At 37.9% G+C, this 21033-nt stretch overlaps 1 protein-coding gene across 5 annotated transcripts in view; it reads left to right on the top strand.

The window, feature by feature from the left end:
- KPNA5 (karyopherin subunit alpha 5) overlaps positions 1-21033 on the top strand; it is a 48093-nt gene that overhangs the window by 19211 nt on the left and 7849 nt on the right. For 4 of the 5 annotated variants that reach the window (XM_081529584.1, XM_081529582.1, XM_081529583.1 and 1 more), the window contains exons 8-10: positions 11186-11285; positions 13401-13564; positions 15636-15714. In XM_081529584.1, the coding sequence (XP_081385710.1) occupies positions 11186-11285; positions 13401-13564; positions 15636-15714 (343 nt within the window). Of the gene's footprint in view, positions 1-11185; positions 11286-13400; positions 13569-15635; positions 15715-21033 lie in introns of those variants that run through there. The other variant, XM_081529585.1, reaches the window with a different exon arrangement.

The raw sequence follows: 21033 nt of genomic DNA, 5'->3' as shown, positions 1-21033 counted from the left end.
TCTCCACACCCTCTCCAGCATTTATTGTTTGTAGACTTTTGGAGAGCAACCATTCTGACCTGCGTCAGATGGTACCTCATTGTGGTTTTGATTTGCATTTCTCTGATAATGAGTGATGTTGAACATCTTTTTATGTGTTTGTTAGCCATCTGTATGTCTTCTTTGGAGAAATGTCTGTTTAGTTTTTTGGCCCATGTTTTGATTGGGTCATTTATTTTTCTGGTATTGAGCTGCATGAGCTGCTTGTATATTTTTGTGATTAATTCTTTGTCAGTTGCTTTGTTTGCTATTATTTCTCCCATTCTGAAAGCTGCTTATAGTTTCCTTTGTTGTGCAAAAGTTTTTAAGTTTAATTTGGTCCCATTTGTTTATTTTTCCTTTTATTTCCATTACTCTGGGAGATGGGTCATAGAGGATCTTGCCATGTTTTATGTCAGAGAGTGTTTTGCCTATGTTTTCCTCTAGGAGTTTTATAGCTTCTGATCTTACATTTAGATCTTTAATCCATTTTGAGTTTATTTTTGTGTATGGTGTTAGAAAGTGTTCTAGTTTCATTCTTTTACAAGTGGTTGACCAGTTTTCCCAGCACCACTTGTTAAAGAGATTGTCTTTCTCCATTGTATATTTTTGCTTCCTTTGTCAAAGATAAGGTGTCCTTAGGTTTGTGGATTTATCTCTGGGCTTTCTGTCTTGTTCCATTGATCTATATTTCTGTCTTTGTGCCAATACCAAACTGTCTTGATGACTGTAGCTTTGTAGTACAGTCTGAAGTCAGGCAGGTTGATTCCTCCAGTTCTGTTCTTCTTTCTCAAGATTGCTTTGGCTATTCGAGGTTTTCCTAAGTATTTTATTCTTTTTGTTGCAATGGTGAATGGGATTGTTTCCTTAATTTTTCTTTGTTTTCTCATTGTTAGTGTATAGGAATGCAAGGGATTTCTGTGTGTTAATTTTATATCCTGCAACCTTACTGTATTCATTGATTAGCTCTAGTAATTTTCTTGTTGTGTCTTTAGGGTTTTCTATGTAGAGGATCATGTCATATGCAAACAGGAAGAGTTTTACCTCTTTTCCAGTCTGGATTCCTTTTTTCCTTTTTCTTCTCTGATTGCTGTGGCTAAAACTTCCAAAACTACGTTGAAAAGTAGTGGTGAGAGTGAGCACCCTTGTCTTGTTCCTGACTTGAGGGGAAATGCTTTCAGTTATTTGCCATTGAGGATAATGTTTGCTGTGGGTTTATTGAGGTACGTTCCTTCTATGCCTGCTTTCTGGAGAGTTTTTTATCATAAATGGGTTGTTGAATTTTGTCAAAGGCTTTTCTCTGCATCTACTGAGATAATCATACAGCTTTTCTTTCAATTTGTTAATGTGGTGTATCACACTGATTTGCAAATATTGAAGAATCCTTGCATCCCTAGGATAAAGCCCACTTGGTCATGATGTGTGATCTTTTTAATATGTTGTTGGATTCTGCTTGCTAGAATTTTCTTGAGGAGTTTTGCATCTATGTTCATCAGTGATATTGGCCTGTAGTTTTCTTTTTTTTGTGGAATCTTTGTCTGGTTTTGGTATTAGGGTCATGGTGGCCTCATAGAATGAGTTTGGGAGTTTACCTTTGCAATTTTCTGGAAGAGTTGAGTAGGATAGGTGTTAGCGCTTCTCTAAATTTTTGGTTGAATTCACCTGTGAAGCCATCTGGTCCTGAACTTTTGTTTGTTGGCAGATATTTGATTACAGTTTTGATTTCCATGATTGTGATGGGTCTGTTAAGATTTTCTATTTCTCCCTGGTTCAGTTGTTTTTTTTGTTTTTTTTATCTTTTAAAAATTTTTTTTAATGTTATTGAAGTGTAGTTGATTTACATATTTGCATTAGTTTCTGCTGTACAACAAAATGATAGTTATACACATATATGTATATATTCTTGTTCACATTATTTTCAATTAGTTTATCACAGGATGTTAAGTATAGCTCCCTGCACTGTACAGTAGGATCTTGTTTATCCACTCTATATATAATAATTTGTGTCTGCTAATCTCAAACTCTTAATCCTTCCTTCCCCCAACCCCCCTCCCCTTTGACAACCACAAGTCTGTTCTCTGTGTGAGACTGTTTCTGTTTCTTTTTTTTTTTAGTTAGTTTATTTATCTATTTTTTAACTTTACAATATTGTATTGGTTTTGCTATACATTGATATGAATCTGCCATGGGTGTACATGTGTTCCCTTTCCAGAACCCCCCTCCCACCTCCCTCCCCATCCCATTCCTCTTCGTCATCCCGGTGCACCAGCCCCAAGCAACCTGTATCGTGCATTGAACCTGGACTGGCGATTCGTTTCACATATGATAATTTACATGCTTCAATGGCATTCTCCCGTATCATCCCGCCCTCACCCTCTCCCATAGAGTCCTGGTTCAGTTTTGGAAGGTTATATTTTTTCTAAGAATTCGTCCATTTCTTCCAAGTTGTCCATTCTATTGGCATATGGTTGCTGATAGTAGTCTCTTATGATCCTTTGTATTTCTGTGTTGTCTGTTGTGATTTCTCCATTTTCATTTCTAATTTTACTGATTTGATTCTTCTCCCTTTTTTTTTCTTGATGAGTCTGGCTAATGGTTTGTCTGTTTTATTCATCTACTCAAAGAACTAGCTTTTAGTTTTGTTGATTTTTGCTATATCTCCTGTTTCTTTTTCATATATTTCTGCTCTGATTTTTGTGATTTCTTTCCTTCTGATAACTTTGGGGTCCTTCATTTCTTCTTTTTCTAGTTACTTTAGGTGAAAAGTTAGGTTATTTATTTGATTTTCTCCTGTTTCTTGAGGTAAGGTTGTATTGCTATGAACCTTCCTCTTAGCACTGCTTTTACTGAATCCCATAGGTTTTGGGTTGTTGTGTTTTCATTTTCTTTTGTTTCTATGCTTATTTTGATTTCTTCTGTAATCTGTTGTTTATTCAGAAGCGTGTTGTTTAGCCTCCATATGTTTGTATTTTTAATAGTTTTTTTTTTTTTTTTCCTGTAGTGGACATCTAATCTTACCGCATTGTGATCAGAAAAGATGCTTGAAATGTTTTCAGTTTTTTTGAATTTAGCAAGGCTAGATTTATGGCCCAGGATGTGATCTATCCTGGACAATGTTCTGTGTGCACTTAAGAAAAAGGTGAAATTCATTGTTTTAGGGTGAAATGTCCGATAGATAATCAATTAGGCTAACTGGTCCATTGTATCATTTAAAGCTTATGCTTCCTCGCTAATTTCCTGTTTGGCTGATCTATCCATAGTTGTGAGTGGGGTATTAAAGTCTCCCACTATTATTGTGTTACTGTTAATTTCCCCTTTCATACTTGTTAGCATTTGCCTTACATGTTGAGGTGCTTCTATGTTGGGTGCATATATATTTATGATTGTTATATCTTCTTCTTGGATTGATCCTTTGATCATTATGTAGTGTCCTTCTTTGTCTCTTTTCATGGTCTTTATTTCAAAGTTTATTTTATCTGATATGAGTATTGCTTCTCCTGCTTTCTTTTGGTCTCCATTTGCATGGAATATCTTTTTCCAGCCCTTCACTTTCAGTCTGTATGTGACCCTTGGTTTGAGGTGGGTTTCTTGTAGACAGCATTTATAGTGGTCTGTTTTTGTATCCATTCAGCCAGTCTTTGTCTTTTGGTTGGGGTATTCAACCCATTTACATTTAAGGTAATTATTGGTAAGTTTGATCCTGTTGCCATTTTGTTGTTTTGGGTTTGATTTTATAAACCTTTTCTGTTTCCTGTCTAGAGAAGATCCTTTAGCATTTGTTGAAGAATTGGTTTGGTGGTGCTGAATTCTCTCAGATTTTGCTTGCCTGTAATGATTTTGATTTCTTCTTCATATCTGAATGAGATCCTTGCTGGGTACAATAATCTAGTTTTTTTCTCTTCCATCACTGGTTCATCACTTTCATCACTTTAAGTATATCCTGCCATTCCCTTCTGGCCTGAAGAGTTTCTGTTGAAGGATCAGCTGTTATCCTTTTGGGGATCCCCTTTTGTGTTATTAGTTGCTTTTCCCTTGCTGCTTTTAATATTTATTGTTTGTGTTTGATCTTTGTTAGTTTAATTAATATGTGTCTTGGGATGTGTCGCCTTGGGTTTATTCTGTTTGGGACTCTGGCTTTCTTGGACCTGGGTGCCTATTTCCTTCCCCGTTTTAGGGAAGTTTTCAACTATTACCTCCTGAAGTATTTTCTCATGCCCTTTCTTTTTGTCTTAGTCTTCTGGGATACCTATGATTTGAATGTTGGTGCATTTAACATTGTCCCAGAGGTCTCTGAGGTTGTCCTCATTTCTTTTTATTCTTTTTGCTTTTTTCCTCTCTGCTTCATTTTTCCACAATCTATCTTTCACCTCACTTATTCTCTCTTCTGCCTCAGTTATTCTACTGTTGGTTCCCTCCAGAGTGCTTTTGATCTCAGTATTGCATTATTCAGTATTCATTGACTCTTTTATTTCTTCTAGGTCCCTGTTAAACATTTCTTGCATCTTCTTAATCCTTGTCTCTAGTCTATTTATCTGTAACTCCATTTTGTTTTCAAGATTTTGGATAATCTTTAATATCATTTATTCTGAATTCTTTTCAGGTAAACTCCCTATCTCCTCTTTTGTTTAGTTTGATGGGTATTTATCATGTTCCTTTACCTGCTGAATATTTCTCTGCCTTTTCATTTTGTTTAGATTGCTATGTTTGGGGTGCCCTTTCTGTAGGCTAGAAGTTCATGGTTTCTCTTTATTGTGGAGTCTGCTTCCTGTGGATGGGGATGGACTAATGGCTTGTCAAGGTTTCCTGGTTGGGGGAGGTTGTATCTGTGTCCTGGTGGGTGGAGCTGAATCTGTTCTCTCTGGAGTGCAGTGAAGTGTCCAGTAGTGAGTTTTGGGGGGTGTCTATGGGTTTGGTATGGCTTTGGGCAGCCTGCTTTTTAATGCTCAGGGCTTTGTTCCTGCTTTGCTGGAGAATTAGCATTGTATGTCTCGCCCTGGAACTTATTGGCTCTTGGGTGGAACTTGGTTTCAGTGTAGGTATGGAGACTTTTGGGTGAGCTCTTGTCTATAAATGTTCCCTGGAATCAGGAGTTCTCTGATGTTCTCAAGTTTTAGAGTTAAGTCTCCTGCCTCTGGCCTTCAGTCCTTCTCTTACAGTAGCCTCAAGACATCTCCATCCATAAAGCACAGATGATAAAACATCTAGGTTAATGGTGAAACAATTCTTCCCAGCGAGGGACACCCAAAGAGATTCAGAGTTACATAGAGAAGAGAAGAAAGAGGAGGGAGATAGAGGTGACCAGGGGAAGAAGAGGGGGAGTCAAAAAGAGAGTGAGCAATCTAGCCAGTAATCAATTCCCTAAGTGCTCTCCACAATCCAGAACACCCAGAGAGATTCACAGAGTTATATGGAGAAGAGAAGAGGTAGGAGGGAGATAGAGGTGACCAGGAGGAGAAGAGGGGGAGTCAAAACAGGAGAAACCAATTTAGCCAGTAATCAGTTCCCTAAGTGTTCTCCACAGCCCAGAACACCCAGGGAGATTCACAGAGTTAAGTAGAGAAGAGAAGAGGGAATAAGGAGATTGAGGTGACCTGAGAGAGAAAAGGGAGAGTCAAAAGGGGAGAGAGCAGTCAAGCCAGTAATCACATCCCTAAGTGAAAATGGATACTGAAGATTATATTCTAAAATGTACAAAATTGATTAACAAATACCAAAATGCAAAGATTAAAAATCTAGAATAGAGGTTAGACTCTCAAAAATACAAGATAAAAATTACAAAACAAAATCAATAACAAAAACTTAAAAAGAAATATATATATATATATATATATATATGTAATTTGCTTTAAAAATAGGGTCTTCTTTTTGCAAGGTAATAGGTTATAAAAATGAAAATCAAAGGTGTAATATAGAACTTGAAAAATATTAAAAAGTGATAATAGTAAAAATATATCTAGGAATTTCTCTGGAGCTGTTGTGGGCAGTGTGGGTCAGTTCAGTTTCAGATAGTTCCCTGTTCCAGCTTGTACTCAAGGTCAGCTCATTCTCAAGGTCTATAGGCCCCCTCCAATGCACAGTTAACGTTAACTACAGGGTTTTAATCTGTTGCACCTGTCACTTCCAGAACGGTTCCCTCTTCTTTGTTTATTTTGGCTTCCTTTGTTTGCAAGTCTCTTTCGTGTCTAATTTTTGCCCTGACACAAGGGGCGAAGGTGGTCATTTATTTAGGCTCACTTGTTCAGTTGTGGGGAGGGAGGGACACTGCAAACAAATATCTGGTGTGGGGGGAATGGTCACAGCATATAGACCACACTGTGCTTGCCACAACCCAAAGCAGCGTGTGCTTCCCGGGTATACACTATTCAGGCTCCAGGGCACTCTGCAAGGTCAGTGTCCCAAGTGGACCCTGTGTTTCATGCACTTCCCAGGTCTAAACCACACAGGTTCTCGGGTAATCCACAAGGGCACAGACCCAGTTGGGCATGCGTTTTGTGCCCTTCCCAGGTCCAAACAGCTCAGGTGACCAGGTGCTTGGCGAGTGCACTGTCCCAGATGGGCCGTGCATCTGAATCACCTCCCTGGTCCCAGGCACTTGGTTTTCCGGGCGCGCCGCGAGGGCATCAGGTGTTCCATGTGTCTCCTCTGGGGAGTTGATCTCAGGCTGCGGCCCTCCTGGCGGATGTCAACCGTCCAGGATCCCAGGAAGACGTGGTTAGCAACTGGGCGCCTGCTCACACAGTTTGGTGGAAGATGCTGAAATGTTGGTCTCTGGGGCTGCCCCTTGCCTTCCAGCTGCCTCTCTGCCTCCGGGCAGGGGGTGGGGGGTAGGGGCCTATTCGCAGCTGGCTAGCTCTCCTTTGGTATTCGCTCAATCCTTTGTTCTGTGAGCACGCTAGGCTGCGCCTTAGAGCCCCTCTTGGGAAAGTTCTTTTTTTTTGTCTCTCTGGAGATCCCGCAGTTTTGGTTGCTATCTCATGTTAGCTCCCTCAGATTTTCCTCAGAGCATTCAGGCCTGGTCCAATGAGGCAGCCCAGCCTCAGCAAGCACCTGGGCTACTTCTCCACTGGCAGTGGTGGTTAGGTGCGTAATCTGTGGTTTTTTTGTTTTTTTTTCCTCCCAGTTATGTTGCCCTCTGAGATTCCAAAACTCCCCACAGACCTGCCTCTGAGAAGGTTTCCTACTGTGGAAACTTCTCCTCCTTCACATCTGCGTCCCCAGGATGGATAAGTTCAGTCGCTCAGTCGTGTCCAGCTCTTTGTGACCCCATGAATTGCAGCACACCAGGCCTCCCTGTCCATCACCAGCTCCCAGAGTTTACCCAAACTCATGTCCATCGAGTCAGTGATGCCATCCAGCCAGTGATGCCATCCAGCCATCTCATCCTCTGTCGTCCCCTTCTCCTCCTGCCCCCAATCCTTCCCAGCATCAGGGTCTTTTCCAATGAGTCAAATGTTCGCATGAGGTGGCCAAAGTATTGGAGTTTCAGCTTCAACGTCAGTCCTTCCAATGAACACCCAGGACTGATCTCCTTTAGGATGGACTGGTTGGATCTCCTTGCAGTCCAAGGGACTCTCAAGAGTCTTCTCCAACACCACAGTTCAAAAGCATCAATTCTTCGGCGCTCAGCTTTCTTCACAGTCCAACTCTCACATCCATACATGACTACTGGAAAAACCATAGCCTTGACTAGACGGACCTTTGTTTAAATCTTCTGTCTCTCTTTTTGTCTTTTATGTTTTGCACGCTTTCTGGGTGCCTAGTGTCTTCTGCCAGCATTCAGAAGTTGTTTTGTGGAAGTTGCACAAAATTCAAATGATCTTTTGATGAATTTAAGGGGGAAAAAGTGGTCTTCCCATCCTATTCCTCCACCATCTTCTCTTGTCCGTTATTCTGATTAAAGCCATTCTGGTGGGTGTGAGGTGATGTTTAATTTTGCTTTGATTTACATTTCCTAGTGACATTGCATATCTTTTCATACATTTATTGTCTATTTGTGTATCTTCTTTGGAGAAATACCTAAGTCCTTTGCATATTTTTAAATTCAGTTGTCATTTTGTTGTTGAGTTGTAAGAATTCTTCATATATTCTGGATAGATTCTTATCAGATAGATGATTTTAGAATATCTTTTGCATTCTTTGGGTTTTCTTTTCGCTGTCTTGACAATTTCTTTGATTCACATAATTTCTGATTTTGATGAAGTCCAGTAGTATCTATTCTTTCTTTTGTTACTTACGTTTTCAGTGTCATATGTAAACTATTGCCAAATTTAAGGTCATGAAACACTATGTTTTCTTCTAAGAGTTTTACCTCTTATATTTGCATTTTTGGTCCATCTTGAGCTAATTTTTTTATGTGACTTGAGATACATGTGGACATCCACTTGTTCCAGCATGGTTGCTTGAAGAGACTATTCTCTCCTCGTTGAATGATGTTGATACCTTTGGTGAAAAGGAGTTGACCATCCATGTGTGAATTGAATCTGTAGGCAGCTTGGGGTTTAGTTTGCTGCAGATTTTTTAGTTTCTTAATTAAGATGAAGGTTTATGTTATTTATTTATCTTGTTTAATGTAGGTGTTTTCAGTCATAATTTTCTCTCTGAGCTTTCAGTGAATTCTGTAAGTTTTAGCATGTTGGATTTTCATTTTAATTTATTCTGAAATAGTTCCTCATTTCCTGGTGATTTTTTTTTTGACTTACTGGTTGTTTAAGATTATGTTACTTAATTTCCACATATTTGTGAATTTTCCAGTTTTTCTTCTTGTGATTTTTTAGCTTCATTCCATTGTTCTCTGTGTGATTTCAATCTTTGAAAATATATCAGATTTACCTTGTGGTCTAATATATGGTATATCCTGGAGAATGTTCCATGTGCACTTGAAAAGAATGTATGTTCTGCTGTTACTGAGTAGAGTGTTGTATGTGCTGTGCTCGATCATGTCCAACTCATTGTGTCCCCATAGACTGTTAGGTGTCTTACTATTAGTTGATTTATAGTGTTGATGAAGTCCACTATTTTCTTATTGATATTCTATTGAAGTATTCTAGCTGTTACTGAAAACTATATTAAGGCCTTTGTGATGGTACATCTATTTCTCCCTTCAATTCTGTCAATTTTTGTTTTGTACAATATGCTTTGTTGCTAAATGTTAAAACTTCATGATGGATTGTCATTCTTATCAGCGTGTAATGTTATTCTTTATCTCTTAAACAATTTTTCTCTTAAGTCTATTTTTCTAATATTAATATAGCTACCCTGGCTCTCTTTGGGTTATTATTTGCATGGAACATTTTTTCCATCCTTTCACTTTCATGCTGTTTGTATCTTTGAATCTAAAATGAGTGTCTTATAGAGTGCATTACATATGGCTCATGAATTATTGGTTTTTTTTATTTGTTTTTTAATGCATGCTGCTAGTCACTGCCTTTTAATTCTAACTCAAGAGTTTAGTCTATTTACATTCAGTGTAAATACTCATGGGAAAGTACTTCTGCCATTTTGTTGTTTTCTATGTGTCTTTTGCCTTAAACCTTTTTTGTTCCTCAGTTCCTTCCTTCTTGCCTTCTTTTGCATTTATTGACTTTTTAAAAATAATATACTGTGTTTATTCCCTTCTCATTTCTTTACTAGTATATTTTTGGTTGTATTTTTAAAATCTAAGGAGTACAATGAACATCTTAAACTTAGAACAACTTTGAATTTATACCACTTTAGTCTCAGTATGATACAAAAGCTCTGCTCCTTTATATCTCTGTCTTACAGAGTTACTATTATTACAGATTACATTGTTATACATTGTGTGCCTGTTAACATAGATTTGCAATTACTGCTCTATGTGTATATTTTTTAAATCATAGAAGAAATTATAAACCAAAAATGAAATAATATTGTCTTTTATATTTACCTGTGTAGTTATTTTTAGTGTTGTTATTTCTTCATACAATCCTGAGTTATTAGTTATTGTCTTATTTCAGGACATTTTAGTTATTCTTATAAAGTGAATATACTAATGATGGAATATTCTCAGCTGTTGTTGTTCCTTCATTTTTGAAGGGTAATATTGCTGGATATTGGAGAAGGAAATGGCAACCCACTCCAGTGTTCTTGCCTGGAGAATCCCAGGGACAGCAGAGCCTGGTGGGCCGCCATCTATGGGGTCTCACAGAGTTGGACACGACTGAAGCGACTTAGCAGCAGCAGCAGCAGCATTGCTGGATATAGAATTCTTGTTTGATAGTTTTCTTTCAGCAGTTTAAGTATATTATTGCCTCTGTCCTCCATGATTTTTGATGACAAATCAGCTATTGATCATAATGAGAGAGCTCCCAGTTAGGCAAAACAAAGGCAAGCCCCCTTCATCAATCTTTCAGGAAGTACCCAGACAGGTCAAAACAGAGAAACACAATAATTACTTGGAAACAAGTCTCCACAGACCCTTTTGGAAACAGAACTCACAGTGGGAACTCCAGCTTTTCTCTTCAAGGCTGCTTCCAGGCTAGGGAGGGGATTGGACAAAGGTAAGTTATATTGCCAGAAAGCTCTCCTTCCACATTTCAGCCCCTTCCTGTTTAAAAGTTTACTTCCTTACTATGAACATTTACTATCTTGGACAGTTCTGATAAAGCTGATTCTAACAGAGTTTGCAAAAATTGGGGTTTTGGGGAAGGATAGGCCTCCAGGGTTATCTTCTGTACCATTTTTGCCGAAGTCATTCTAGAATAAGAATTTTTCCTAAATCTAGGTTTTCTGTACTTCTTGCAGTTTACTAGCAGGTTGCAGATGGAAATACTAAGACAGGCAGTCTGTTAAAAACAAAACAAAAAACTATTTTACTTAATATCTGATCTTCATTCAATTTCACTTTGTATTCCTTACTTCATGAATTTGTATTGTGTATTATTTTCATGGTTAAAAACAAGTAATCTAATAATGTACTCTTTTTAAAATATGTAGAAATAACTAAGTCAATTTCCCATGGCACTCTTTATTTTGAATGTTTTCTTTTTTCTGGAAATATAATGAATCTTTAAAACTAACTTTTCCTTTTATCAGATCAGGTTGATTCCTTATAAGATATATTAAGAATTTTTGTGTTATGATAGTAGAAGCTAGCTGAAAAGGAAAAATGAATATAAAGTGACAGTTCCTTTTTTCTTTTTCTTGGCAGGTTATTAACAAATTCAAACAGACTTACAACAACCAGAAACGCCGTATGGGCCCTCTCAAATTTATGTAGAGGCAAAAATCCTCCTCCAAACTTTAGTAAGGTATTTGTAAAGTACACAAATTAAGGAATCTGTCTACAAAAGTTTTAAAGTCTCCTTGTAATAGATTTTTAGAGATTGAAGGGACTGTATTCTTTTTAGTAATTATTTTTTAATTAACTGGACAGTGTTTGCACATACACAAAATCAAAAGATGCATAATGAAAAGGCTCACTTGTTTTATTTTCCCAAAAAAACCAGTCTGCCAAATATTTGACTGAATAACGATTAAGAGTCAGTCTTTTTAAGTAAAAATGGTATTACTATGGGGAAAATAAAATAGCTAATTCAGCTTGTAACTCAAATGCATATTTTTCCTGGAGATCGTCATCATAGTTTTTTGATATGCAGAACTGCTTGATGTGTATTTTCCATTTTATCTCATAGTATTCAAAAGACATGTATTCAGGAGTTGAGGTTTAATAAAATTAGTAATTTTTACTGCTTCTTTGGAATTATTCTCCCTCCCCACTGTTAACTATAAGTATGTGGATGTGAAGACTGTGGTACATTTTGGTATCACTGCCTTGATTTGTGTATATGCTGATAATTTTACTACCCACCATTGTTTTTATACTTTTAGTACAAATGTCAACAAAATGAAAAAGGCCAATTGTGTTAGTATAAGCTAACACATAATAACTATGAAAATAGTTTGGGCATTAAAGACCCCCTAAAGATTTCAAGAATCCCCCAGGGGTCCCTGGAACCACACTTTCAGAGCCCCTGACCTGCAATACTGCTTTAATACCTACCTGACTAATTTCCCATCTTTAAGTCCTTCCTTAAAAGTTACCTGTTCAATCTTTACCTAACTCCTAGATTTAATGTAATCTATGACTCTCCCTAGCCACTGACCTCCACATTTTACTCTTTTAATATAATATGTGTTTATTTGTTGATTTTTTTATGTTTAAAAAAAGATCTTTCTTCCTCTAAAGTGTAAAATTCTTAAAGTTAGCAGTCTTTTTCTTTCATTAGACTTTTGTTAAGTAAATTTTTTGTGATTTTCTGTGAGAAAGATTCTTTTATCATGCAAAGTTTTTAAAATTTTATTTTCACAATCATATTTTATATTTGCAAGAATAATATTTTTTGTTCTTTGCTCATCTTTGTATAAATTTTTGTTCTTTCATGATTTCAGCAAATTGTCTTATCTGTGGGTTTATAATTTTTGAATTTTTCTTTTTTTCTGATGTCGCCTTCATTTTGTTTATGGTCTGTTTGTTTAGATTTCTTCCCTACTAGAGGCTCTCATACAGCTGGTGATCGTTGACACTCTGGAAATACTTAAGAGGCAGGCACTAAAAAGCTGATTGAAAGATGGGTATATAGGCTCATCATCTTATGAGCTTCATTGTAGACTAATTGGGCAGTAAAACCATGTTTTCTTTGAGGAACTCCAAATTTCAGTATGTTTTTGGAAACCGTTTTGTTTCTCTAGGGACAGATTTTCTACTCTCCTGTTGGAAGGTGGGTAGATTAGGTTGAGTAGGTAATACCATTGGAGATCTAGGAGCTGGGAATTGCAAGAGGGGTGGAAGTTTCCAATTCAATCAGTATGTAACTTTTACTTAATCTCTCTAGTTTACAATCCAGAGTTTCATTTCAGCCTCTTCTGTGAACTCTACCCCAAAGTTCAGTTTCTGTAGCTCATCAGTTGTAGTCAGGATTATAAATGTCTACTGGACTCCTCAAAGATGGAATTTGTATTTCTGTTTCTTCTTTTCCTAGTTTCTGAGAAGACAGTGGGGCAAAAATGTTTTTATTTTGTTTTCTTAAAACTAGAACTCTGTAGGACTTCATTGTTTTTTAAATCATTGTGGGGGAGTGTGTATATGATTCATAGGAGATCCCTAATACATAATTATTTTTACGAACTTTGCCAAATAACTTATTCAGTATAAGATAAATAGGAATCATAAACAGTTTCATGTTTATATGTAGTTTTCATGATCATAATTTTAAAACAGTAGAATGTCTTAATTTCTCTGATATTTTTCTAGCTTAAATTTTGTATTTAAAATTTTTATTTTAAACTGAGTAGAAATTATTTTCCTAAAGAAACTGTTATGGATAGAGAAAAATTTTAAATACTGGTTCTTTCTTCCCTTCCAGGTTTCCCCTTGCTTAAATGTCCTGTCACGATTATTGTTTAGCAGTGACCCAGATGTATTAGCAGATGTATGTTGGGCCCTTTCTTATCTTTCTGATGGATCCAATGATAAAATTCAAGCAGTCATTGATTCTGGAGTCTGTCGAAGATTGGTGGAACTTTTGATGTAACTATAATTTACGGTTAATAAGTATATGATTGTGTTTTAATTTTAGCAATTAGAGTAATGCCTTCTAAACATCTCAAGAGTTACTAACATCAGGAAGGGTTGAAAAGCTACCAAATCCACTCTGCAGAATAGCTGAAATACTGAGAATCTGACCCTTAAACTTAGCTTTTATATCCTCTACTTAGAACTAATCAGTTTGTTAATGAATTTTACTAGTTTAATCTCTTCATGAGTGGGCAGGACTTAATTCAGCAAGTATTTATCGAATGCCTATTACCTGCAAGAGTGTTGTGCAATATGTTAATAATGTATGGAACACAGTTCTGCTCTCACAAAACCAATAATCTAGTTAATTGTTCATTAAAATAATCAATTTGTGTATGGGTCCATGCAGTGAAGAATATTTAGTATTTCACTTGTATTAAAGATCATGTTTTTCTCTGCTGGGCTATTGTTGCTACTTTCATTAAAAAGAACAGATTTTCTATACAAAGAAAGAAATTAAAAACTTGTAGGAAAACTTGTTTTAAAAAGATTATTTTAGCTTCCTCATCCTCTTCTTTTAAAAAAGTGTGTTACTTTTCTTCCTTTTTTCTTTTGTCAAAAAGTCCTCGGGTAGGCTCAAACAAGGAAGATGGTACAAAAGAGAGGTTCAGTAAGAGGTTGTGACCCTAGCTTGAAGACAGCATCTGAGGAGGCGAGGAACACAGTCCAACAGAGGGATCAGATCAGGGCCCACACTGACGATGACACCCACTAGAGCAGAGCCGATAAGCAGGCTGGAGCAGGAATTGGAACCAATACAGAATAGCAGCCTAGCTTAATCAGAAGACTGGTCATACATCGGGAGGTTGTGATAATGGAAGCCAGCTTCTTATTCTTAGAAAATGGAGATATATGTACGGAAAGGAGAAAAGCCAGAATAGTCTTATGATACCAGATCAGAAGTAAAGGTATCAATGTGAACTCATGGCTTTCATCATAAAGAGATAGATATAGAAATAAATATATATGTAAGCATACGTGTATGTGTGTATATGTGTCCTCTTAGAGGGCCTGAGAGCAGTGACAAACCTATACAAACAAAATAAATTAAATTAAATTAAATGAAAAACTCAAAAAAAAAAAAAAAAAGATGAGCACACCGAATGCACAAATCTTGGTTTTTAAACACTACTCTCATTAAGTAGAGTCATGGGTTCTTGAAGAAATGACTAATACCAGGGCTGGGCCTGGAAAAAAAAAAAAAAGTCAAGATGAACCCACAAAGTATTGAGAGCTCAAAGAAGAGAAAAATATCAAAAGGACACAGAAGGCCACTTGAAGGGACTCCTACAGTTTAAACCTGGGATGATTTGAACATTGAAATAAATTGTAGTAACATATTACAACTTTTTTGAATAAAATAGCAATCCATGAGTTCACCCTTAAATAAGTAGATAGATCAATAGATTAAAAAAAGGTACAAAGTGTAAGTGATAGTATTAGAAAATCATCATTGGCAATAATATTGATGATTATTATTAATTCAGACAATAAATATCAGAATATGCTAAAACTAGTGGTGAAAGTGGATTAAGGAATGGTATTTTATGAGGTCTAAAAGTATTATTTTCTCACAAAACATTAATTATAAAGGGAAAAAGAGTAGTGAAGAAATCTGGGGGACACCATCTTATTTAAGTGACAGAGGCCAGTGCCACTATAATGGACAAAATAGATACCATATGCTATTGAATACCATGTAATGAAAAGACTATAGCATTGTTGATATCTGAGCCAAAAGCATATACTTTCATTTTAATCACTGAACAAAACCAAATAATTAGCTTTTGATTATCACGGGGAAAACTAAGGAATTCTTTTGACTTGAAAGAGACTGGAAAGACATGGGTACAACACATGATTCTGAGTTACATTTCTTTGTTAGAGGAATGTTACTGGAATAATTAGTGAAGAATGAATGAGATCTCTGGGTAAAGAGTATGGAGGAATTTTCTGTACTATTTTTGCAAATTTTCTGTAAATTTTAATATAGAATGTAAGTTCATATTTTTATTACTTTTAGGCACAATGATTATAAAGTTGTATCACCTGCATTAAGAGCAGTTGGTAATATTGTGACTGGTGATGATATTCAAACACAGGTGAGTTCAGACTTTAATATGATAAATTGGTAACATAAGGAACTTTTAAGAAGTTTATCATTTTTATATGAATTGATTACATGTTAATCAAGATGTTCAGTTCAGTTCAGTCGCTCAGTCGTGTCCGACTCTTTGCGACCCCATGAATCACAGCACACCAGGCTTCTCTGTCCATCACCAACTCCCGGAGTTTACCCAAACCCATGTCCATCAAGTCGGTGATGCCATCCAACCATCTCATCCTCTGTCGTCCCCTTCTCCTCCTGCCCCCAATCCTTCCCAGCATTAGGGTCTTTTCCAGTGAGTCAGCTCTTCCCATGAGGTGGCCAAAGTATTGGAATTTCAGCTTCAACATCAGTCCTTCCAATGAACACCCAGGACTAATCTCCTTTAGGATGGACTGGTTGGATCTCCTTGTGGTCCAAGGGACTCTCAAGAATCTTCGCCAACACCACAGTTCAGAAGCATCAATTCCTCGGCGCTCAGCTTGCTTCACCGTCCAACCCTCACATCCAAACATGACTACTGGAAAAACCATAGCCTTGACTAGACGGACCTTTGTTGGCAAAGTAATGTCTCTGTTTTTAAATATGCTATCTAGATTGGTCATAACCTTCCTTCCAAGGGGTAAGCGTCTTTTAATTTGATGGCTGCAATCACCATCAGCAGTGATTTTGGAGCCCGCCCCCAAAAATAAAAGTCTGACACTGTTTGCACTGTTCCCATCTATTTTCCATGAAGTGATGGGACCAGATGCCATGATCTTAGTTTTCTGAACATTGAGCTTTAAGCCAAGTTTTTCACTCTCCTCTTTCACTTTCATCAAGGGGCTCTTTAGTTCTTCTTCACTTTCTGCCATAAGAGTGGTATCATCTGCATATCTGAGGTTATTGATATTTCTCCCGGCAATCTTGATTTCAGCTTGTGCTTCCTCCAGCAGAGCGTTTCTCATGATGTACTCTGCATATAAGTTAAATAAGCAGGGTGATAATATATAGCCTTGACGTACTCTCTTTCCTATTTGGAACCAGTCTGTTGTTCCATGTCCAGTTCTAACTGTTGCTTCCTGACCTGCATACAGGTTTCTCAAGAGACAGGTCAGATGGTCTGGTATTCCCATCTCTTTCAGAATTTTCCACAGTTTATTGTGATCCACACAGTCAAAGGCTTTGACATAGTCAGTAAAGCAGAAATAGATGTTTTTCTGGAACTCTCTTGCTTTTTCGATGATCCAGCGGATGTTGGCAATTTGATCTCTGGTTCCTCTGCCTTTTCTAAAACCAGCTTGAACATCTGGAAGTTCACGGTTCACGTATTGTTGAAGCCTGGCTTGGAGAATTTTGAGCATCACTTTACTAGCATGTGAGATGAGTGCTATTGTGCGGTAGTTTGAGCATTCTTTGGCATTGCCTTTCTTTGAGATTGGAATGAAAACTGACCTTTTCCGTCCTGTGGCCACTGCTGAGTTTTCCAGATTAGCTGGCATATCGAGTGCAGCACTTTCACAGCATCATCTTTCAGAATTTGAAATAGCTCAACTGGAATTCCATCACCTCCACTAGGTTTGTTCATAGTGATGCTTCCTAAGGCCCACTTGACTTCACATTCCACGATGTCTGGCTCTAGGTGAGTGATCACACCATCGTGATTATCTGGGTCGTGAAGATCTTTTTTGTACAGTTCTTCTGTGTATTCTTGCCACCTCTTCTTGATATCTTCTGCTTCTGTTCGATCCATACCATTTCTGTCCTTTATCGAGCCCATTTTTACATGAAATGTTCCCTTGCTATCTCTGATTTTCTTGAAGAGATCTCTAGTCTTTCCCATTCTGTTGTTTTCCTCTATTTCTTTGTGTTGATCGCTGAGGAAGGCTTTCTTACCTCTCCTTGCTATTCTTTGGAACTCTGCATTCAGATGGGGATATCTTTCCTTTTCTTCTTTGCTTTTCACTTCTCTTCTTTTCCCAGCTATTTGTAAGGCCTCCTCAGACAGCCATTTTGCTTTTTTGCATTTCTTTTCCATGAGGATGGTCTTGATCCCTGTCTCCTGTACAATGTCACGAACTTCTGTCCATAGTTCATCAGGCACTCTGTCTATCAGATCTAGTCCCTTAAATCTATTTGTCACTTCCACTGTATAATCATAAGGGATTTGATTTTGGTCATACCTGAATGGTCTAGTGGTTTTCCTCACTTTCTTAATTTAAGTCTGAATTTGGCAATAAGGAGTTCATGATCTGAGCCACAGTCTGCTCCCGGTCTTGTTTTTGCTTATTGTATAGAGCTTCTCCATCTTTGGCTGCAAAGAATATATATAATCAGTCTGATTTCAGTGTTGACCATCTGTTGATGTCCATGTGTAGAGTCTTCTCTTGTATTGTTGGAAGAGGGTGTTTGCTATGACCAGTGCGTTTTCTTGGCACAGCTCTTATTAGCCTTTGCCCTGCTTCTGTACTCCAAGGCCAAATTTGCCTGTTACGCCAGGTGTTTCCTGACTTCCTAGTTTTGCATTCCAGTCCCCTATAATGAAAAGGACATCTTTTTGGGGTGTTAGTTCTAAAAGGTCTTGTACGTCTTCATAGAACCGTTCAAGTTCAGCTTCTTCAGCGTTACTGGTCGGGTCATAGACTTGGATTACTGTGATATTGAATGGTTTGCCTTGGAAACGAACAGAGATCATTCTGTCGTTGTTGAGATTGCATCCAAGTACTGCATTTTGAACTCTTGTTGACCATGATGGCTACTCCATTTCTTCTAAGGGATTCCTGCCCACAGTAGTAGATATAATGGTCATCTGAGTTAAACTCACCCATTCCAGTCCATCTTAGTTCGCTGATTCCTCGAATGTCGATGTTCACTCTTGCCATCTCCTGTTTGACCACTTCCAATTTGCCTTGATTCATGGACCTAATATTCCAGGTTCCTATGCAATATTGCTCTTTACAGCATCGGACTTTGCTTCTATCACCAGTCACATCCACAGCTGGGTATTGTTTTTGCTTTGGCTCCATCCCATCATTCTTTCTGGAGTTATTTCTCCACTGATCTCCATTAGTATATTGGGCACCAACCGACCTGGGGAGTTCATCTTTCAGTGTCCTATCTTTTTTCCTTTTCATACTGTTCATGGGGTTCTCAAGGCAAGAATACTGAAGTGGTTTGCTGTGCCCTTCTCCAGTGGACCACATTCTGTCAGACCTCTCCGCCATGACCCATCCGTCTTGGTTGGCCCCACATGGCATGGCTTAGTTTCATTGAGATAGACAAGGCTGTGGTCCGTGTGATTAGATTAGCTAGTTTTCTGTGATTATAGTTTCAGTGTGTCTGCCCTCTGCTGCCCTCTCTCAACACCTATGGTCTTACTTGGGTTTCTCTTACTTTGGACGTGGGTTATCTCTTCATGGCTGCTCCAGCAAAGTGCAGCCGTTGCTCCTTACCTTGGACAAGGGGTATCTACCCACGACGGCCCCTCCTGACCTTGAATGTGGAGTAACTCCTCTGGCCCTCCTGTGCCCACGCAGCCGCCGCTCCTTGAACCTGGGGTAACTCCTCTCGGCTGCCGCCCTCGGCCTCGGCCGTGGGGTAGCTCCTCTCGGAAGCATGGTGGCTGCAATGGTCTGTGCAGAAGTGGATGTTAGCGTTACCATAATTATGCAGGCATCTGTTATATGTCAGTAAGCATATTCTCAGTAATAAGTAATCCATCTCAAATACCTCTATATGAAGGCACTATTCTAGACCTATATCAATGTAAAGAAGTACAAGATAGGACTTTGGCTCTTGAGGGGTTTACATTTCAATTGAGAAAATATGTAATGAAATAAAGCAAATTACCTAAGGTAGTATGTTTGCTGAGAACTGATTTGTCAGTAAATACTATAAAAAAATTTTAAAAAAATCAGTGTGCTGAGAAATCTTTGTAGATTCCATAAAGGAGTTGGAATTAAAGCTGGAGAAGAATTTCAGTGGACTAGAAGAAATTTATGTGGTCATAGGGTAGAGCCACACATGTGTGAGTTATGATTAAGAGGTGTTAAACCTGGCTGGAAAAGAAACTGCTTCGGAGATGGTGGTTGATTATAACAGGTTAAAAGTTGGGTTGGAAATGCAAGGGTCTTTGTAATAGATTGAAAAACTAGATTATGAAAGTTGAAGAAAGGATAGCATGGAAACATTTCCCAGATTGGTAACTAACTATGTGTGTGTGTGTTTGTGTCTGCGTGTGTGTGTGTCTTTGTGTGTCTATGTGTGTGTTTGCCTGTCTTGGATGATGGTGAGACTTAAAAAGGTATGATGTCAGACTCATTTCATATCTGGAGTACTCTTTCTTAAAGAGACAAACTTAAACCTGGAAACATTAAATTATCCATTGCTATCATAAACTGTATATTCTAATCTACATTCTTTCAGTTTTGGTCTTTTGAAGTCATGTTTAGATATTTAGTTATTAAACAGTAGATCTTTAGTAATTGATAAGTATTAATTTAAAATAGCTCTTTAAAATAAAATGTGCTTCTACGCATACACTGTTTTCAGAAGAATTTTGGTGCACTGCTTCATATGTTCTTCACCAAGTAAACGTAATGTAAATCACTGTGGTTATTGTGAAAATGGAGCATAATTAATCTTGCCATGAAGTAAAGAATGTAAAGAGACAAAGAAACCATGCTGTGCTTAGTCACTCAGTCGTGTCCGACTCTTTGTGACCGCATGGACTGAAGCCCACCAGGCTCCTCTGTCCGTGGGATTCTCCAGGCAAGAATACTGGAGTGGGTTGTCATGCCCTCCTCCAGGGGATCTTCCCAACCCAGGGATCAAACCCAGGTCTCCTGCATTATAGGCAGATTCTCTGCTGTCTGAGCCACTAGGGAACCTCCTAAGAATACTTGAGTGGGTGGCCTTTCTCTTCTCCAAGAGATCTTCTGACCCAGGAATTGAACCAGGGTCTCCAGCATTGCAGGCAGATTCTTTACCAGCTGAGCTACCGAGGAAGCAAACTGTACTTACTTACAAAAGGAAAATAGGACAGTGTAAATTTTAATGAAACAAATAGACATAATATACACATTTCTTAACAGTTTCTTAATAGACACTGTTTCTTAACAGTTATGGAATTAGATACATTTAAACTGTTTGAGGTATAGATACAGATATATTTTCCCCATTAATTTATTTGGCAAAATTTAAGTGGTTGGATCCTGACCAATCACTAAATCTCTGTTCAAATAGTTGTGTCAGTTGAACTCTGAATGTATTTGCAAACTTGAAGGGCACACCTCTGTATTCTGCATATTTGCAAATGAGTGGATTGAGAACAGGG

This window comes from Giraffa tippelskirchi, chromosome 9 (assembly GCF_054371585.1).
Source record: "Giraffa tippelskirchi isolate mGirTip1 chromosome 9, T2T-mGirTip1v1.2.pri, whole genome shotgun sequence".
NCBI lineage: Eukaryota > Metazoa > Chordata > Mammalia > Artiodactyla > Giraffidae > Giraffa > Giraffa tippelskirchi.
This window is presented reverse-complemented; position numbering and strand designations above follow the sequence as displayed.